A 19,635-nucleotide genomic window follows, 5' to 3' on the forward strand; every position below is an offset into this window, starting at 1 on the left:
GCCAGGCAGCGGGAAGCAAACATGAGGCTTGCTTGCTTCAGTGACAGAGGACTCCAATGTTCCCCGCCTGCCTTGCTGGCCTCTGAGCTTGCAGTTTAAGAAACATAGTTACAAATATAGAAGCTAAACGAAACCCCAGAAACCTGTTTTCAGCCAGTCAGGATCTCAGAACTGGAGTTATACATTGTTTTGATTATAGAACCCACACAAACCAGGTACCTGCTTTCAGCAGCAGAGGCCTCAGATCTGGAGCCAGAGCTAAAGCTGGCCCAGAATTGAAAAAAAGAAAAAGAAAAAAAGGAGAGGCTGGGAGCTTCATTTGACCTGAAAACAGCCCTCAGCCCCTCACCCAGACTGGCCAGGCACCCCAGTGGGGACCCCCACCCTGAAGGTGTGTGACCAGCTACAAACAGCCATCATCCCCTCACCCAGGCTGGCCAGGCACCCCAGTGGGGACCCCCCCCCTGATCCAAGACACCCTTCAGGGCAAACCAGCCAGCCCTACCCATGCACCAGGCCTCTATCCTATATAGTAAAAGGGTAATATGCCTCCCAGCACCAGGATCAGTGGAGCCACGAAGCCTCCCAGCACCGGGATCAGTGGAGCCGAGAGGCCTCCTGACACCGGGATCAGCGTGACAGGGGGCAGCGCCCAAACATCCTGATCGCCCTGCGGCTCTGTGTGTGACAGGGTACGGCGCCTCAACCCCCTGATCAGCCCTGCTCTGTGTGTGACAGGGTGAAGCACCCCAACACCCGCCCCCCACAGGCCCTGCTCTGTGTGTGATGGGGTAGAACCATAACCTCCCCATTGGCCCTGCCCTGAGTGTGACAGTGGCAGCGCCCCAACCCCTGATTGGCCCTGCTCTGTGGGTGATAGAGGGCGGTGCCCCAACTCCCCTGTCGGCCCTACTCTGTGAGTGACAGGGGGGAGCTCCTCAACCCCCTGATTGGCCCTGCTCTGTGCATGACAGGGTGTGGCCACAACTTCCCCATCGACCCTACCCTGAGCATGACTGAGGGTGGCATCGCACCCTCACGATCTGCCCTGCTCTGTGCATGACAGGGGAAGGCGCCCCAACTCCCCAATCGGCCCTGCTCTGAGCCCAACCAGGGGCTGCACCTAGGGATTGGGCCTGCCCTCTGCCACCCGGGAGCAGGCCTAAGCCAGCAGGGTGTTATCTCCCGAGGGGTCCCAGACTGCGAGAGGGCACAGGCCGGGCTGAGGGGCCCCCCCTCCCCACTGAGTGCTCAAATTTTTGTGCACCGGGCCTCTAGTGTGGGTGGTTTATAATCTTATACAATGCCTGTATTCTGAGACTCCTATAAATGCCAAATAAATAACATTACTTAATATTTAATATTTAACAAACATCATGAACCAATTAGTTGGAAAGCAAGTGAACGTATGGTAGAGTTTCTGGCCTTCTAAGAGAAGTAATACAAATAACTACAATGTAAGGTAGTAAGTCCTAAATAAATGGTACATAGTACCAGTAGAGATCACAGGAAAGGGTAAAACCTAGGGCTCACTTCTTTCCTGGGGGGTGGGAGAGGGGATGAGGGGGAGGGCGTGGCAAGCTGCCTGTTGTGGCTTCTAGGCATTTATAGTTGGTATTTTCATATGGTGGAGTTTGAGCATAAGGTAAGGAGGGAGAGTATCTCAGTCAGAGAGAAGAGATTTAACTTTCAGAGATGAGAAGTTTAAGACATATTCAAAGAACCAGTAATTAATGGGTGCAATAGGCCAGGGATTCCCATTCAGAAATGATTCTGGTACTGACCAGGAGTCATTTAATAGGACTATCATGGCTTGGCCCTAACCAGATGTGTGCAGGCTCAGTATTGGCACATCTCTCAATTTGTGGTAGGCATTTAGAGATATGAGCAGAGCAAGGACGATGGGCCAGGTATAGAAGGTCACCAGGGCTCAGACCCCCTGATCTTACACATTGCTGGTCATATAGTTAGGATCCTCCCCTGACCTTTCCTCCCCTGGCATGTCACTAGTCATGTTATAGACCTTCTTAGAAGAGGAACAAGGGGCTGAAGAGTAGCCTCATGCGACTTCCATGCTGACCTTTGCACAACTACTCCCTTAAGCCTGAATCCCCAGGGATAACATCTAGGCCTCGGTAATGTTTCAGCTCCAGGCCCAGAAAAGCAGCAACACCAGACGAACAACACTATGGCTGACTTCAGGACCCTTTGCCCTGGCTCCATCTAATTAGTGGCGACCATGACCCTGAAAGGATGCATCTAGAAAGCTGATGAATATTCTATTGAGACCTCCCCTAAAATCTCCACCCTTAAGAGCCCTTAGGTTGGAGGACTTAGCAAGCCCTCCCAGGGAGATCACTTGCCCTGGAGGGAAGAGGCTCTGGGATTGATCTGGATAAGCCTCTTCCATCTTCTGTGCCTCTATTTCCAGAAAGCACTTTGAAAGGAAATGTGGTTTATGAGAGAGCACCTAACCAAGCCTCCTTCTTGTAGAATACTTAAGTAGATTCCCCCTTATTACGCTTTCAAGGTCTGAAGAGCTAAACACTGGCCTTTGCTCTCTTTCACTCCCCACCAATGGATTTATTTTGTTGTTACATTTTGTAAAGGGACCATTATCTAGTTCTGGAAAGGGACAAATATCATGTACATAAATTAGCATATGGAGACTTGAAAATGGAAAAGTGCCAAAGCCTTCCAAAGAGAAGTCCAGATAATAGTCTACAAGACTGAGTAGCTTTCATGAGAAAAGTAAAGAAAACAATTTCCCTCATTGCTTGTCACTGAAAAGAAGATAAAGGAACTAGAGAAAGGATAAAAGTATCCAAAAAACATAAAAGATGCATTCATGGGAAAAGCTGGTTTGATCATTGAAAGGGCAATAGGTGGAAAAAGTCACACTATAAAAAAAAAAAAAAAACCCAACTGTGGAAAAAGAATGGAGCAATAGTCATGGAGAAAAGTGAGATCACATAAAAACTTTGAAGAGTAGCCTGGGAAAAAAAAGAAAAGGCTTCATGACTTTAACATGAGGACTCTATTCTTACTACTTTTGCAGAGTAACTGGCATTTGGTGACTAGAGATTTGTGTTGCTTTTTTTTGCAAGAACCCAATTGTCATGTTAATATGCTGATGGCTATGTGTTAAGTACTGACACTGAATAGAAAGTGCTGTAAGGAAGGGAAAATTCCCAGCGTCCATTTCTTACTTGGACCTCTAAGTTCTTTAGGAGCTTAAGACTTAATACTCAAATTCTAAGAAATAATTAATATCATGACAGCTATTGCCAGCATTGTACAAAAACAAATACAGCTTCAACTATGGGTGGTTTATGGGCTGCCAAGGCATACTGGACTAAGATTTAGGCACAGGAGCCCATGTGGAGCTAAAGGCAGACCTCTTTTATAACATAGCATCACTACAAAGCTCCCAAATGCTGATCTCTGTGCGTTTATCTGTGCTTTCTCTTCTCCACTAACACTGGCTTCTCCTTAAAGATCATTTCACTGACCTAGTTCTTCAAATACCTTGTCTTGTACAGGGTGAGGCCAAAACCCTTAGGCACTCAGGTTTAAATGGTCTATTAGTCAATGCAATATTCACTTATTTTAAATTTAAGAATTATTGAGTTATTTGTTGGATTATTGTTTTTTCTTTTATAGGAGGCAGCATCTCCCTAAATTCCTAAAACCTCCCACAAAATTATCTTCCTAATGGTCTATAGCCTCCTGATAGCTGATTCCAAGTAGGTACTGAGAGAAAACTAAAGATAGAACTAATTTACACTAATTTGTGATTTATTCATGACCCATTTAAAGTTACAAAGTTTTGTCCTAGTCTATGTGGCTCAGTTGGTTGGGCATCGTCCTATGCACAGAAAGGTTGCTGGTGGAGTTATGCAGAAGACAGCAGATCGATGTTTCACTCTCACATCAATGTTTCACTCTCTCCCTCTCCTTTCTTTTCTCTCTAAAAATCAATTTTTAAAAATCTTTTTTTAAAAATTTACAAAATCTTTCAGATTGCAAAGTCTTTCCTGAATTGCAAATGAGCCATAGCTGCAAATGATCTCACACCTTTTCCAACACCCCATCTCTGTTGTCATCTTCCTCAATTTGTTTTCTAGCTTCACAGCCTCTTTTCTCACTTCCACTCCTATAGGCACATATCTCCAAAATGTCCTACAATGTGACTTTTTTTCATGATGTCTTTTATGGCAGTGACATAGGAGTTTGGTTAAAATGCCACATAATTAAGTCCATGTGGTATCCACAAGGTTTACAAATCTAATAAAGAAAATCTGTGTAAATGATATAAAAACATGTCAGTCAGAAGATTCTAATAGAGCCGTTCACTTCCCAGGAGCAAATTAGTCCGTTTAAACTCATTCTGTCATTAAGATATCATTTGGGCAATGACTTTAGATTCCAGAATCTTTTCTGAGCCCTATTTCAGTGTACAGTATTATAACCGGACAATCAAGGGGTCTGGTCTTGCAAGGCGTGTCAGGCCATAAAAACTGTGAACAATGCACTGCCCTGGGAGGGGCGGGGGAGGGAAGGTCATTATCGTTGGCCCCAGGACAGATAATCGGATATGGCCTGGGGACCCCCAACATTTGGGGGCCTTTTTGTAAGCCCACAAAAGGGGGCAGAACCATATCTGCTAGACAAAGACCCCAGAAGGTTATAAAAAGTGAAGCCTCTGCATGTTACTTCATTCTGATTTGAAAATTATTCCTGGAGTCCACTAGTGTTAATAAACGGGGTCCCTCCCTTTCTCTAGGAAGTGTGCTTGGTATTCCTTTGGTCTTCTGTAACAGCTCCAGCACCCAGTGACAGGAGTTTTTAAAGGACTATTGGCGGGCTTTTTTCTGGGCAAAGACTTCATGCATATCCGGACGGGAGATAATGAATGTGGTCTCAGCAAAGGGAATGTCCATAGAGAAATGACCTAAAAAGCCAATTTTCAGGGGAGTGGTATCAATTCAATTGCTTGATCAAACCTAACATTGTTTAATTGAGAAAATGGATGATGTTCAAGTAATAGAATATGATAGAAAGATATGCATCAGCCCCTCTGCCTTTGAACAAGTTGTGCATGTACCAGCCAGGGTTTGGCCAGTAAAAGGAACCACTCTAGATATTTCAAGTAGGAAGGAATATAGCCCAGGGACACAAAGTTTCAAAGACCTATTAGAAGGTCAAGGGAAGTGAAGTTCAGAGACAAATGCAGGAATTCAGGAACTGCAAGGATTGAAAGAGGTTGCAGTTGATGACATGTCCTTAGTGGGTGATGCGAAGGGTATTCCAGATAGCCATTTGCAAAATCACATTTACTGTCTGCAGAAAGACATGCTCCTAGCTGCGGCTGCCAATGGGGACTATGGTTTATCTCTTTACCTTCTAAATCCCAGTTTAGGGCTTCTCATTGACAGAATATGAACCAGAATTTCTGTTAAGAGGAGAGTTTTTGAAATGTAGTTTCCTGGCCTCTAGCCCCACCTAGGAAGTGAGAATCTAAATGAGCAGGGATGATTGTTAACAAGCAGTAGCAGGCACAGCATATTAGAATCTGGTCAGGCCAGCATCCCTTTGAAGTGGTGTTTTAGGTCTAGAACAGCCCTCCCCAATAGCACATTATGCAATTAAGAAAATGGTCTATATTTATGCTATCCAATATGGTAGCCACGGGAGTCATGTGGCTATTAGGCACTTGAAAATGTGGCTAATGCAACTGAAGAACTGAATTTTTAGTTTTACTTAATTTTAATTTATTTAAATTTAAACTTAAATAGCTACATATAGCTCATGGCTACTACTTGAGCAATGTAGATCTAGAACTCTCTTTGATCCTATCCCCCCTCTCCCATTCCATTAAATGGAAGATATCACCTGATCTGATCTGAAGTGGCCTTGATCCTGCCATCTGAATATTTGTTGTATTTGTGTGTCCAAGGTATGACTATCTGATGGAGTTGGGGGAAGGATTTCACTGAACTAAGAGAATTGATCCTCTGACTACTTTTTGTGCCAGCTTGCTAATAAACATTTGTTGTATATTTGGTTGAATTCACTCTGAGATTTGCTTTCACCTTAACATACAATGGTAGCAAGATAGCTGGGGAAACCACTGATATTTACCTACAGAACTTGATAATTGTGACAGTTAATTAGCCTGATCAGTTTGCAACATACATTTTTCTCCCAGAAATGTTACCAAAAACATTTGAAATCTGCAGAATCTTTGCTCTTAGCAAATATTAGCAGATGACAAAACAAAAACTACATAAATATTAATATAAAAATCAAGGGAAGGTGGTTGCCCTCCACTGAACACTTCTTTTTAATGTGAGCATATTTAAGAGTATTTTTAAAAAAATCATACATATAACACAAATGTCCTATGTATAAAATGGTTCCTAATTTATATGGTTGAACCTATATTTCACAGTGTCACACAGAAAGCCCAATATTCTACAAAAGAACCCTGACTGCCAAGTGTACTACCACTTATATAACCATAGGCCTACTTGCTCCATATTGTAGGCCCTAGAGGCCTGGTGCACGAAATTCATAGACGGGGGTGGGGGGGGTCCCTTAGCCCAGCCTGTACCCTCTCCAATCTGGGACCCCTTGGGGGGTGTCTGACTGCCTCTCGCAATTCAGAACCTCTGGCTCCTAACCTCTCACCTGCCTGCCTGCCTGATCACTCCTAACTCCTCTGCCTGCCTGCCTGATCACCCCTAACCACCTCTGCCTGCCTGATCGCCCCTAACCACCTCTGCCTGCCTGCCTGATTGCCCATAACTGCTCCCTTACTGGCCTGATAACCCCTAACTGCTCCCCTGCTGGCCTGATTGCCCCTAACTGCATCTGCCTCATCCCATACCCGAGACCCAAGATTCCCTCCTCCGGCTGGTGGCAGGCACCCGGGACCTGGGCCAGCTTAGCCCGGGCCCTCCGCAGCTGCAGGGGACTGTGGGCAGGCGGTCCAGGATCGCAGGGCAGACGGCTTTTCCCTCTCCTGGGCTGCAGGCACAGGCACAGCCGCTGGTACCTGGGACAGTGGGACGGGTGGTTTGTCCTTCTCCCAGGCCATAGGTGCAGGTGCAGCTATTGGCGCCCAGGACCACGGGGTGTGTGGTTTGTCCTTCTCCTAGGCTGCGGGTGCAGGCGCAGCTGCTGGTACCTGGGACCACAGGGAGGGCGGCTTGTCCCTCTCCTGGGCCACAGCCTAGCTGGTCCCCATTCCTCTCTTGTGAGCTCATTTGTGTCTAGCTGGTGCCCATTCCTCTCTCTCCAGTGTTGAGTGTCTGAGCCGTTATGACGTGATGGCACGAGGGCATGATGACCATTTTCATATTAGCTCTTTATTATATAGGATTTGAAACTCCTTTTGATTTAGTCTCCCAAAGTGCCTAAGTCATATTAGACCAACGCATGTGCCTTCATGAATACATGATACATACTAGTATTTTCTGCCATACTGAAAAAGAACATTAGCAAATAAGATTGTCTATCATTTGTTTGCCTATCAGATAAAAAGAAAATGATGGTTTAAATATTACTATTTTTCATTTTTTTACACTTGAACATCTTCTGGTTTAACTGTCTTTCTGCATTAAAAATGTTGCTCACAAGATCTCAAAAACTTGTGTTACTTATTAATTTAAGATGTCAGTACATCATGAAATGATGTCATATTATTTATTCATGGAATTCAGTTTACACAAACATTTATATCCTCGTTAATGATCTCTTTAATTGAAGCTGGATAACACTAATTTGGAAGTGTTATAAAAATACCATATATATAGGCCAGTCAAAGAAAGATAAGTATCACATGATCTCACTCATATGTGTAATTTAATGAACAAAATAAACAAATGAACAAAATAGACTCAGAAAGATAGAACCATAGAACAGACTGATGAATTTCAGAGGGAAGGTGGGGGAGGGGGGTTTGGGAGGTGAGAGATTAACCGGGGAACTTATATGCATATATGCATAACCCATGAACACAAACAACAGTGTGGAAGGGAGTGGTGGGTGTGGGGTGGAGGGGGTCAATATGGGGAAAAAACAAAACAAAGGGAGCATCTGTAATATTTTCAACAATAAAGATAAATAAATAGATAGATAAATGCAATGGAATGCTTAAAAAAAAGAATGCCATAAATGCTATCATGAGAGGAAAGCCTAAGGAAACCAGTCAATTGGAACATTTGCTTAGTCTGCAAAACCCCCTATCACTGCCTTCTAAATTACTTTTAAGCCTCAATACAATTCATATTTATACATAGGACATCCTGGGATTAGTGATTTGCAGTTTCAATTTGCAGACATTCCCTCACATCACAGCCCCTTTGTATTGGGTATTCGCTTTGCTGTTAACCAAGGGGCAGATTGGAGGTAGGGGCACCAGGGTGGGGAATGTGTGTCAGTTCATGGGGAAGGTTTCTCCATACTGCTCAGCATAGAGGTCAGGTGTGGGGTGGAAAGCAGCTTCTCCTTAAATGCCTATGAGAAAATAAACTATTTGTATGAATTATAACTACTCAAGTCACCCAAAAGGGGCAGTGGGGAGAAAAGCCACGGGGGGAAGGAAGACCAAAGGAAGAGACTCAATCCAGAAACAGTGGAGGTCTCTTCGAGGTACAGTTAGGTCCCTGTCATTCTGCCTCTACATTACCAGGTTAATGCATTTTCTTATTTAGGGGGGCTCCCTCATTTAGCCCCTGATAACCCACAGTCCCTCCGACCAGGAAGATATTCTCACCAATCAGAATGTGTATGCGTTGGTCCTACTGGCCCAGCACACTTGTGGGACTTACAGGTGAAGATAGTACTTCCTGATTGCCATGATAAGGTGTTACTTTTATATTAGCCCTCAGATTCCAATGGTGGGTGCTTAAATCTCATTCAGCTTCTTGTTAAACCATATGAGGCTTTAATGCAAAACTAAAGACTCATCAAGCCAATGGAAAGCTGTCAGATCAGTGTGCTGCCATGATAGCTTAATCCATATTAAAATAAATCCATCACTTTATTCAGTTCAATCATCAAACCTTTTGTTCTTAGCTGCAAGGAGGACTTAGATTACAATAAGTGTCTGTCTTCTTAGGTATTTCTGAGACAAGTGGATGCTCCTCGATTTTCAGCATCTCAACAGAACGTTATAACAGGTAGTGCACAATCAATGTGCTGAAGTGATTTATGATAATCTTTATGTTCTCTCTGCCTATGGTAAAATTTGATGATGCTGAAACATTCTATTTTGATTCTTAAATTAGAAAAACAACCTAATGAATGAGGAACCATAACCTATTAGGCACTTTTGCTTGCTATTGAATTACTTTACATGGATTGATGGTGGAATTGGTTGGCTTTTTATAAGAATAGTTAAAAGCACTTCTGAATTTTATTTCCTAAACAAGACTGTATTTCCTAAAGCAAGACTTTTGATGCTTTGAAAGGCAAAGTTGGAAACAAACTAAGCCATTTGTCAAGGTGTGTGTGTGTTTTTTTCTTTTTTCTTTATAAGCAGACTTGAAATTGTTCTTGGAATCTAACTTTAGATTGCTTGAGAGAGCTGTGACTGCTAATTTCTTAAAAGCAGACACCATGCTCCTTTGTTATATTGCTAATATTGATCCCCCCCACCCCACACACACACACACACACACACACACTACCTTTATCTAGGGATGCAGAAGGACACTGCTAAGGCTCCTTTCATTTATCTTTTTGCAGGTTTGTTGATCGGTGCTGGCTGCGCCCTCTACCCCTTGGGCTGGGACAGTGAGGAAGTTCGGCAGACTTGTGGCTACATTTCTGGCCAGTTTGACCTGGGTAAGTTCTTTTCATAGAAGGCACTCCCTTTAGAGAAAAACCTATTTGATCTTTCATAGGAGCACAAGGTGGAAAAGGGATGGGGAAGAAAAACACATCCTGGTATTGCAGCCAGAATCATGTGTAACAATACCCGTACATTCATTGATCCTTCTGTTTTAGTGAACAATCATTGATAATCAACTATTTGTCTGAATTAGGGGAAATATTGTAGATACAAAGGAAAAAATAATCCTTGCTCTGACGTGTTTATATTTATTGATTAATTCACTCAAAAATCATATATTTATTACTCATTGTAAATGTTGAAAATAATTGTCTATGGAATTCCCATTCTATCTGAGAAATACAGCAAACAAAAACATCAAGGAAATGACAGTAAGGGCTATGCAATCTATAGCAATTTTCATTCCAGAGCAACAGACAACTTTATGACAGGGATAAGAATCAAACTGGGTTTTGAAGAAAGTGACATGTGTGGATTTTCTGGCAGTAGAATCCTTGCTGGCAAGGATTATGGTATAGCAGAGGCACAGGGGAGGAATGAAAAGAGTTCATCAGGAGACCATACAGAAACTGGAGAGGCAGGAATTCACACATTGATGAAGGGGCTTATGAATTTTCCTGTGTACTAATTAGAACATTTCAGATATTTTTCACATGTAGATATAGTGTATTCTGCTTAGCAACCTATAAATTTTTTTAATATATTTTTATTGATTTCAGAGAGGAAGGGAGAGGGAGAGATAGAAACATCAATGATGAGAGAGAATCATTGATTGGCTGCTTCCTGCATGCCCCCAACTAGGAATCGAACCTGCAACCTGAGCATGTGCCCTTGACCAGAATTGAACCTGGGACCCTTCAGTCCGCAGGTTGATGCTCGATCCACTGAGCCAAACTGACTTGTGCTCAACCTATAATTTTTTTTTTCATACTACATGGTTTCACCATTATAAGTTGTAATGATAGGATAATATTTCAGTTGGTTTGTAAACCTTCATTAATTTCATCACTTCCTTCTTTCTTTCTTACTCTACTTTCTCTTATTTAAAGATGTAGTATAATGAGTAGTTTAATTAATATGTCTTTTCCTAATTGAATTATTTTCTTAGGATGTTCTTCTAGAATTGGTGTTATTAGAACAAAGACTATGAACCCATAAGATGCATTGCTATATGGTAACAAATATTTTCCCCTGATATGTGGACAGACAGATTGTTTTTGACCTTCAGTGCATAGTGAGTTACTAACTTAAACATCGACTTTTCACATTAAATATTTTACTTTTAGAATAAAAATTTTGAGGGAATTGATCTAATGGCAGTATCACCATATCCCAAATCGTTTAAAATATGTTTATGTTAGAACTTCTGTGAAAAATTTGTTTCTATGAGATAATGGGGGAAAAATGGACAGATGTGATACCATATCAAAGGTCAGTGAATTTGTAATGAAGCAATTTTATTTGACTCAATGAATGACAAACACCCTGTTTCATTCAAAATAGCACCTGCTCTTTTGGTAGAGAATATGGTGCTCTAAACATCACCTACTTTGCCCGAATACAAACTGCCCATTCTTCCTCCTTGATGATGAGGCTTTCCTAAGTCTGGGTTCATTTGTGCTTGCCATAAATTAACTGAAGGCGTAAATGCTGGCATAAACTTGACTATCAGCATTTTGTTTTGGTTTTTGTTTGTTGTGAAAATCAAATTGTGTCCAGGGGAGATATTTTAAAATAGTGTTTGGCATTTTCCTTTCTCTGGTGTTTGAAGCTCTCTTGGCTGTTTCATACAGGCCTCAACTTGATTAGAATACTGCTCTAGCTGACCTCTCTTGTTATTGTGTGTTGCTATACTAATCATCAGGTTATAATGAAATGGAGATCTTGTTGTTTATCTTCATTACTGCACCTCAATGTTCTACATCTTCTCAGCATTGTAGGTTAAAAATGTCAAACTTAAACTTACAAAAAAAACCTCTTGCCTCTTTACTAGTGGTAATAGTATCTTATCTTATTAAACTCACTGAAGCCATTTTAGTAACTTAAAAACTGTAATGTCATTTTAATTTTTGCCTTTTTATTTATAAATTTCTCTTAGACTGCATGCTAAGAAAAAAAAACACAAAACAAAACTGGCATCATCCTATATAATAAAAGCCTAATATGCTAAGTGTCGAGTCATCCGTTCAACCAATCAAAGCATAATATGCTAATGATATGCTAAAGCCGCTCAACTGTTTGCTATGAGGTACACTGACTATCGGGGGCAGACGCTCCAACCGATAGTTTAGCTTGCTGTTGGGGTCCGGCCAACCGGGACTGAGCGAGACAGGGCAGACACACCGTGGAGTGCTCCTGCTGGCCAACCTCCCCCATCCCTTCCCAGCCCTGATCATGCACCAGTGGACCTGCACTCTCTCATAATCCAGGACCCCTCGGGGGATGTCAGAGAGTCGGTTTCAGCCTGATCCCGCAGGCCAAGCCGAGGGACCCCACTGGTACATAAATTCGTGCACCGGGCCTCTAGTTTACACATAAAAATTTGTTTCTAGATCCCCTGAACAAGTATTTTGAGTGTATTGAGTTTGCTTTCTTCAGATTACTATTATTTTTGCAGACTCTGTTATCTTTATTTTAGAAAGAAAATGTAAAGAGAAACTGTAACATAGAGACATCACTATGCCTATCTCACTGGATTGCCTATGTTTATTATCTTTAAGAAGTTGTTACTGTTCCCTGAACACTAATGAAGGCTGAACTTCAGTGAGTGAGTGAAGTCACAGATTATGGGGTTGGCAGCAAATTTGGGGTTGGGAGGCACAGCATTCACGTGAGGGTGAACATTCTCAGTACGGAGAGCTCTGGGCCTCACTTTTAGTGGCATGCACCCTACCTCTGCAACTTCTGAGAATCTTAGCTTATTTCTGCCTCCTCTCAAAGGAGAGAGTATGTAGCCACATCTTCCTCCCAGAGGTTGGGAAATGTTAATGATAAGGTTCATGTCCCTCTTATTGTGGAATATGGGTCACTTTCTTGGCATGCCTTATTGAAATGTTGTTACTCTCTTTCTATAGCACATCCTGAAAGAAATCATTGCTTCTGTTCCCACATGAAAGATTATTTAAGGAGCACATTCATTCTCTCACTCAGCCAACAGATACTTATGGGGTACTGCCAGTGTGCCAGACCCTGTGCTAGATGCTTATGACCCAGCACCAGCACGTAATTTAAAAAGACACTATCCACGGCCCCCAGGGAACTTAAAAACTAGCAGGAGTGGCAGATATTCCAGAAGATAATATACATGGGAAGTATGTTAGAAAGGAAAAGTGTCAGACGAAGCAGTAGGCACTGTGGTTGCTTTGCCAATATTATTCCACTATAGTTGGTGACTCCAAACCAGAGGCTGGCAGACATTTCTGTAAGAGACAGGTAAGTAAATATTTTCAGTTTTATGAACCATATATTCTCTATTTTATCTACTCAGCTCTGCAATTGTAACGTGAAAGGCAGTTCATGTATGAGTTGGTATGACTGTGTCCCAATAAAACTTTATTTACAAAAACAGGTGGTTGGACTGTAGTTTGAAGCCCCCTGATTTCAACCAAAGCATACCCCTGATATGCCAGAAATGTCTTCATTCCAGATGTGCTCCTTTATTGATCCCTTCAGCCCCCAGGTCAGGGCTTAGGTCAGTCCAAGACTCTGCACTGAGCAGTCCCATCCTATTATCCTAGAGCAGTGGTTCTCAATCTGTGGGTCGCCACCCCTTTGGGGGTCAAATGACCCTTTCACAGGGGTCGCCTAAGACCATCAGAAAACACATATATAATTACATATTGTTTTTGTGATTAATCACTATGCTTTAATTATGTTCAATTTGTAACAATGAAAATACATCCTGCATATCAGATATTTACATTACGATTCATAACAGTAGCAAAATTACAGTTATGATGTAGCAACGAAAATAATTTTATGGTTGGGGGTCGCCACAACATGAGGAACTGTATTAAAGGGTCACGGCATTAGGAAGGTTGAGAACCACTGCCCTAGAGTATGCTACTAAATACTACAATTGTTGTGTAGTGTTGTAATATAAGGTGTCAAGCACTGTAAATTAATTTTAGTTATCCCACCTCTTAACACTAGCCTGCTATGGAAAGCCTTAAGCCCATTTGGGTCAGTGCGACTAGAGGAAATGTTTCCAGAGACTTCTGAGGAAGAAGGGATCACGTGCCTAAGGGAGAGGCTCCAGAAGCTATGTTCTCCCTCCCTCTGGTTGTAATCTCTGACCAGCTGGAGTGGTAGGAAGAGCAGCCTGGTGGGCAGAGAATTCAGCCAATGGGTAGTCATCCCTGAAGGAGGCCTTCCCTAGGAATTTCCAACATAGTTGACAACACAGTAATTCATTACCTTATTGGGTAAAGTTTTAGGCATGCTTTCTCTTATTTGTAGCTAAAAGCAGCCTGACTGGTATTTTATTTGGTTATGTCACCATTCAAGGGGGCCTGGCCTCACCTGGGAGCTTCTTAAGGAAATATATTATTTTTAGCCGAGTCCTTAAGGCTGTAAAGTGCTTAGGAAGGTGAACAGTGAGTGTGGGCATTTTTCACGAGGGATAGGTTGCAGAGATCAGGAAGAAGAGCCAGGAAGGAGGCTGAGTGACACTGCAGATCTACTTTAGGGACTGCATCCTTGTTTCAACCAGTTTTAATCCATGTATCAGCCATGGTAAAAGTAATACTTTAGTTTAGAGAGAGTAGGTGGGGCCTCTTAGGGACAGAACACTTAAACTGAATCCAGAAATATAAATAGTAGTTAGGCAAGGAAGGGTCTTCATAAAGAGTTCACATTTGTGGTTGTAATGTAATATGATAGGAGTCTAATAGAACCTAATTTTTTAAATGCCTCCTTTCTTTAGAAAGGTGATTTTAGGAGAATATTTTTTACCTACCTTGAAAGCAATTTTATAAGGCTATTGAATATTTCTCAAGAATTTTAATATTTAATATTTTATTCAAAGTTTTATTGTGTAAAACTTTGACACAATTTTTCAGAAATATTCGCTTTTACAAATTAAAGATTGCTACTCTGCTTACTTTGGATCACACTTAGGTATGAAGAACCAAGGAGCAGGTCTGAGTACACACATCTTTACAACAGAGAAACAAGAGTCCAAACAGGCTGCATCATGAATTTCTAAATTCCCAACTGAAAATATACAGCTTGCCTTTACAGTAGCTCTCAGCCTTTAACATTAGAATCAAAGGTAGACTTGTTGAGACTCTGGATTTTTATTTTCTGTACCCCAGAAGTTATGGTTTTCTCATTTGTGATATAAACAAACTAGAGGACTGGTGCACAAAATTTGTGCATGGGGGGGGGTCCCCTCAGCCCAGCCTGCACCCTCTCTAATCCAGGACCCCACGGGGGATGTCCTACTGCTGGTTTAGGCTTGATCCTGGGAATTGGACCTAAACCGGCAGTCAGACATCCCTCTCACAATCCGGGACCACTGGCTCCTAATTGTTCACCTGCCTGCCTGTCTGGTAATCCCTAACTTCCCCCCTTCTGTTCTGATTGCCCCTTACTGCCCTCATCTGCCGGCCAGGTTGCCCCCAAATGCCCCCTCCCTGCCAGCCCAGTCACTCCTAACTGCCCCCCGCCCCGCTGGCCTGGTTGCCTCTTACTGCCCCCCCACCCCGCCAGCCTGGTCGCCCCCCTGTCGACCTGGTTGCCTCATACAGCCTGCTTGTTCAGCTGTTTGTTTGTCCCTCACTAACCCCCCTAATGGCCTGGTCACCCCACACAGCCTGCTTGTTCAGTCATTTGTTCATCTCTCACTAACACCCCTGCTGGTCTGGTCATAGGCAGCCATCTTGTGAGGACATGAGGGTTAATATTCATATTACCTCTTTATTATATAGGATATCCCAGGTTTTTCAGATACAAGTGGTCAGTGCATATACTTTGAAAAATACTGTCCTAATTTATATAAAAATTTAAATTTTTTATACTTTGCTAAAATTTATTTTAACAAATATTCATTTTTTAAATATTAATTAAGATGTTCTAGCATTAGGTTACAATATCTGGCTCCAACTGGCTTAAACAAACAAAGAAGACATTTAAGGTATCTTATTACAGGAAGGCCAGAGCTACAGTGAGGTGCAGACTTGACCAATCCAGGGTCTCAAAGATGTTATCTGTCTTCATGTTGGCTTCATCCTGATGCCAGCTCTCCCTTTGGTCATAAGATGGCTGCATTCAGCACATGGGGCACTAAGCATCTTGTTCATGTCAAATAGGAGAAAGAGAGCTTCTCCCCAGTAATGGACTAAAATTCTCTCAGTCTAGTTGGGCCAACTTTGCCATGTGTCCACTCTTGAATGAATAGCTGCTGCCAGGGAATACCATGTGCTAATTGAATTCTTATTATGATCAGCTTGGACGTGTTCAGAGTTGTATAGAACCAGATTATACTGACAAGCTGGGGTATCTGTAAGTAGAAGAAGAGGCTAAGAGGAGGAGGCTTCTCAGAGTATCTTTTGTTGGATGTCAGTGCCCTGTATTCCTTCCATCATAAATTCCAGGTTATGGTCAGTGATGGTTTATGCTGTTTAAGTGTTACCAATGGTGATTTTATTTATTACTTTTTAAGAGAATGAAATAGTACAAGTGATGAGAATAATACATAGTGTAACACAGCATCTATACTAATAATAGAGTAATATGCAAATTGTCCAGGATGCCATCACAGTAACAGTAAGGACCAGCAGGTTGCCTGGGGCGACAAGGCTAGCAGGGGGTTTAGTAAAGGACAACCAAATGACTGAACAGCTGGCTGCGTGGAGCGACCAGGCCAGCAGGGGGGTTAGTGAGGGGAGCCCAAACAACTGAACAACAGGTTGTGTGGGGCAACCAGGCCAGCAGGAGGGGAAGTTGGGGGCAACCAGGTCAGCAGGGGGCAGTTGGGGACAATCAGGCCAATAGGCAGAGGCAATTGGGGGTGATCAGGCTGGCAGGGGTGGGAGTGAGGGGTGATCAGGCAGGCAGTCAGGTGAGCAGTTAGGAGCCAGTGGTCCCGGATTGTGAGAGGGATGTCTAACTGCTGGTTTGGGCCTGATCCCCGGACATCCCACGAGGGGTCCCGGATTGGAGACGGTGCAGGCTGGGCTGAGGGAATCCCCACCCCGTGCACAAATTTCATGCACCAGGCCTCTAGTCTTCACATAACAGAAGCTCAAAAGATGTTTGCTACTGTTATTCATATTATTTATGCAGGACCATTTTAAGAGAATATTTGCTGGTAAAACTTTACTCTTCCTTTCATATTTCATGACTGCAAGTTTGAATTGACACATAAAGTCTTAATAATCACATTGTCTAATTGATTTAGTTCATGCCTCAAAGCTATTTTTATCTACCAAAGATTTTTCTAATTATATCCTTATGCTCAAAAGTAGTGTTTCAATTAATTTGTTTTGCCAATTTGCCAAGTGAATTTGATTAATTGTTGCTTTCATTTTGTTATTTAACTTGAATGAGAAGCCATCATGTTTCCTGTTCTTGAAATTATGCTCTTGGGTTCCCAAGAACAGTACCATAAACTCTGAAAACTCAGAACCTCTTTATATTGGAAAAGATGAAAATCTGTTCTTTCATATTTTCAATCCAATGAGATATCTCTTCTCTTCTAGTCTGAACAGTGACCACCCTACATCTCTTTATACTTGTTACCTTTAGCTCTGTGACTCCTGACTACTATTTTCTCTTCTCTCAAATCTAACTGCCTTTAAGAAAACTGGTTTGCAAGTTATGGGGAGATCAGTGGGCAAGAATAGGGAAAAAATAGCATTTGATTTTTTTGAGCTTTTTCAACCTAGGTGATAGTGAGTGCTTCATAAGCTTAGTGACCCAGTTTTCCTGATGTCCACACAGAAGTCTCTGTTTCTGCCAATAACAACAGAAGAAGCTGCTGTCAGCTTCTGTGATATGTAACACAGCTGTGCACCAGAGTGGGACTTGCCTGGGAAGTGCTTGCAAAAAGCAGCAGTTAAGTGTCCGCCACTGGGTTCTGGAAGAGACCTCTAACATTTGATGCATTCTGGTCATTGCTTAAAATAAACTTATGATCCCATTCTGATATTGCTTTTGGGGAGATGGGGTAGTAGTAAAGTGTTGAATAGGCATTGAGTTTTAGCCAAATATAAAGTTGTTAGAGCAGCAATGGCTTTTTACTGGACCTGTTCCAAACTTTTGACACTTAAGGCCAAGTCACCAAAAGTCTTTTAGAAGGTCCAGCAGAAGGCTGTGTTCCCTCACGCAGACAGCCACTGCAAGGAGATGACAGAGGAAAGCCCGGCAGCGGCTATACGTTAACCAAGAACCAAACTGGGTAAGCCCAGGGAGACCCAAAGGAACACTCTGGAATGTGACACCAAATGAACTGGGAAATTCCCACAGGCAGAGGAAGCCCAGCCTGGCCAGTGGTGAAGTGAAAAATCCTGTCCTGTTCTGGTGTAATCCCCAACTCTGCATCCTCTTGCCTTCATGTCTTGCCACATGCACTCATAGCTGAAGCTGCCTGGGACAGCTTTAATTGAACATAAAAATTCTGTGGTCTTTCTCTTAGGGAGCACCTTTCTAAGTATCAGCTAGATACGTAGTCGGCAAACTGCGGCTCACGAGCCACATGCAGCTCTTTGACCCCTTGAGTGTGGCTCTTCCTAAGTCTTAGGAGTACCCTAATTAAGTTAATAATAATGTACCTACCTATAGAGTTTAAGTTTAAAAAATTTGGCTCTCAAAAGAAATTTCAATCGTTGTACTGTTGATATTTGGCTCTATTGACTAATGAGTTTGCCAACCACTGAAGAAAAACCCCTTCCTTTAGTGCAGCGGTTCTCAACCTGTGGGTTTCGACTCCTTTGGGGGTCGAATGACCCTTTCACAGGGGTCGCCGCCTAAGACCATCGGAAAACACATATATAATTACATATTGTTTTTGTGATTAATCACCATGCTTTAATTATGTTCAATTTGTAACAATGAAAATACATCCTGCATATCAGATATTTACATTACGATTCATAACAGTAGCAAAATTACAGTTATGAAGTAGCAACAAAAATAATTTTATGGTTTGGGGTCACCACAACATGAGGAACTGTATTAAAGGGTCGCGGTATTAAGAAGGCTGAGAACCACTGCTTTAGTGGGACATGTTGTTTCCCATGAAGTACATAACCACTCAGTCTTGGGAGGCCTGAGAAGTTCTGTGGAGGAAAATGTGCCCTCTGTGCCTGTGCACTGCTCTGGTCTTCTGCAGGAGGTGCCTGGAGGAGATGAAGTCTATCGTCCATTCCCTGTCCATGTGGCCACACTTGTCCTGCACACATACCCTCCTCACTTACCATTTTCTGTTATTTTATCATTAATGCCTAAATATTGTCTTTATTATCTGCAGGCTGTTTGCTCCATTTTTTTGTGGTTGGCTGTGGTTGGTGGGAATGGGCTGTGGTTGGTGGGAATGGGCTGTGGCCCAAACAAGGACCTCCTCAGTTATCCCGCTGTGTGCTGAACTCAGCAGAGCAACATGTGCAAATGTTATGTAAGAGGTGAATGAATACAACACAATGCAAATTGTCATGTGCAGGTTTCTCATTATGCATGTCATATGACCAACATATTTATTGAGTTCTTCATACTTACAAGTATAGGAGTTGCCCACTGATTTTACACATGTATGTATATGCATGCATATATAT

The 19,635-nt window shown here is 42.4% G+C and overlaps 1 protein-coding gene across 2 annotated transcripts in view; it reads left to right on the top strand.

The window, feature by feature from the left end:
* LHFP (lipoma HMGIC fusion partner) overlaps positions 1 to 19,635 on the top strand; it is a 279,718-nt gene that overhangs the window by 223,549 nt on the left and 36,534 nt on the right. For both annotated transcript variants that reach the window (XM_006765899.2, XM_015565401.1), the window contains exon 3: positions 9,757 to 9,855. In XM_006765899.2, coding sequence (XP_006765962.1) covers positions 9,757 to 9,855 — 99 coding nt within the window. The remainder of the gene's footprint in view (positions 1 to 9,756; positions 9,856 to 19,635) is intronic.

The sequence above is a fragment of the Myotis davidii genome, unplaced genomic scaffold (assembly GCF_000327345.1).
Source record: "Myotis davidii unplaced genomic scaffold, ASM32734v1 scaffold421, whole genome shotgun sequence".
Classification (NCBI taxonomy): Eukaryota; Metazoa; Chordata; class Mammalia; order Chiroptera; family Vespertilionidae; genus Myotis; species Myotis davidii.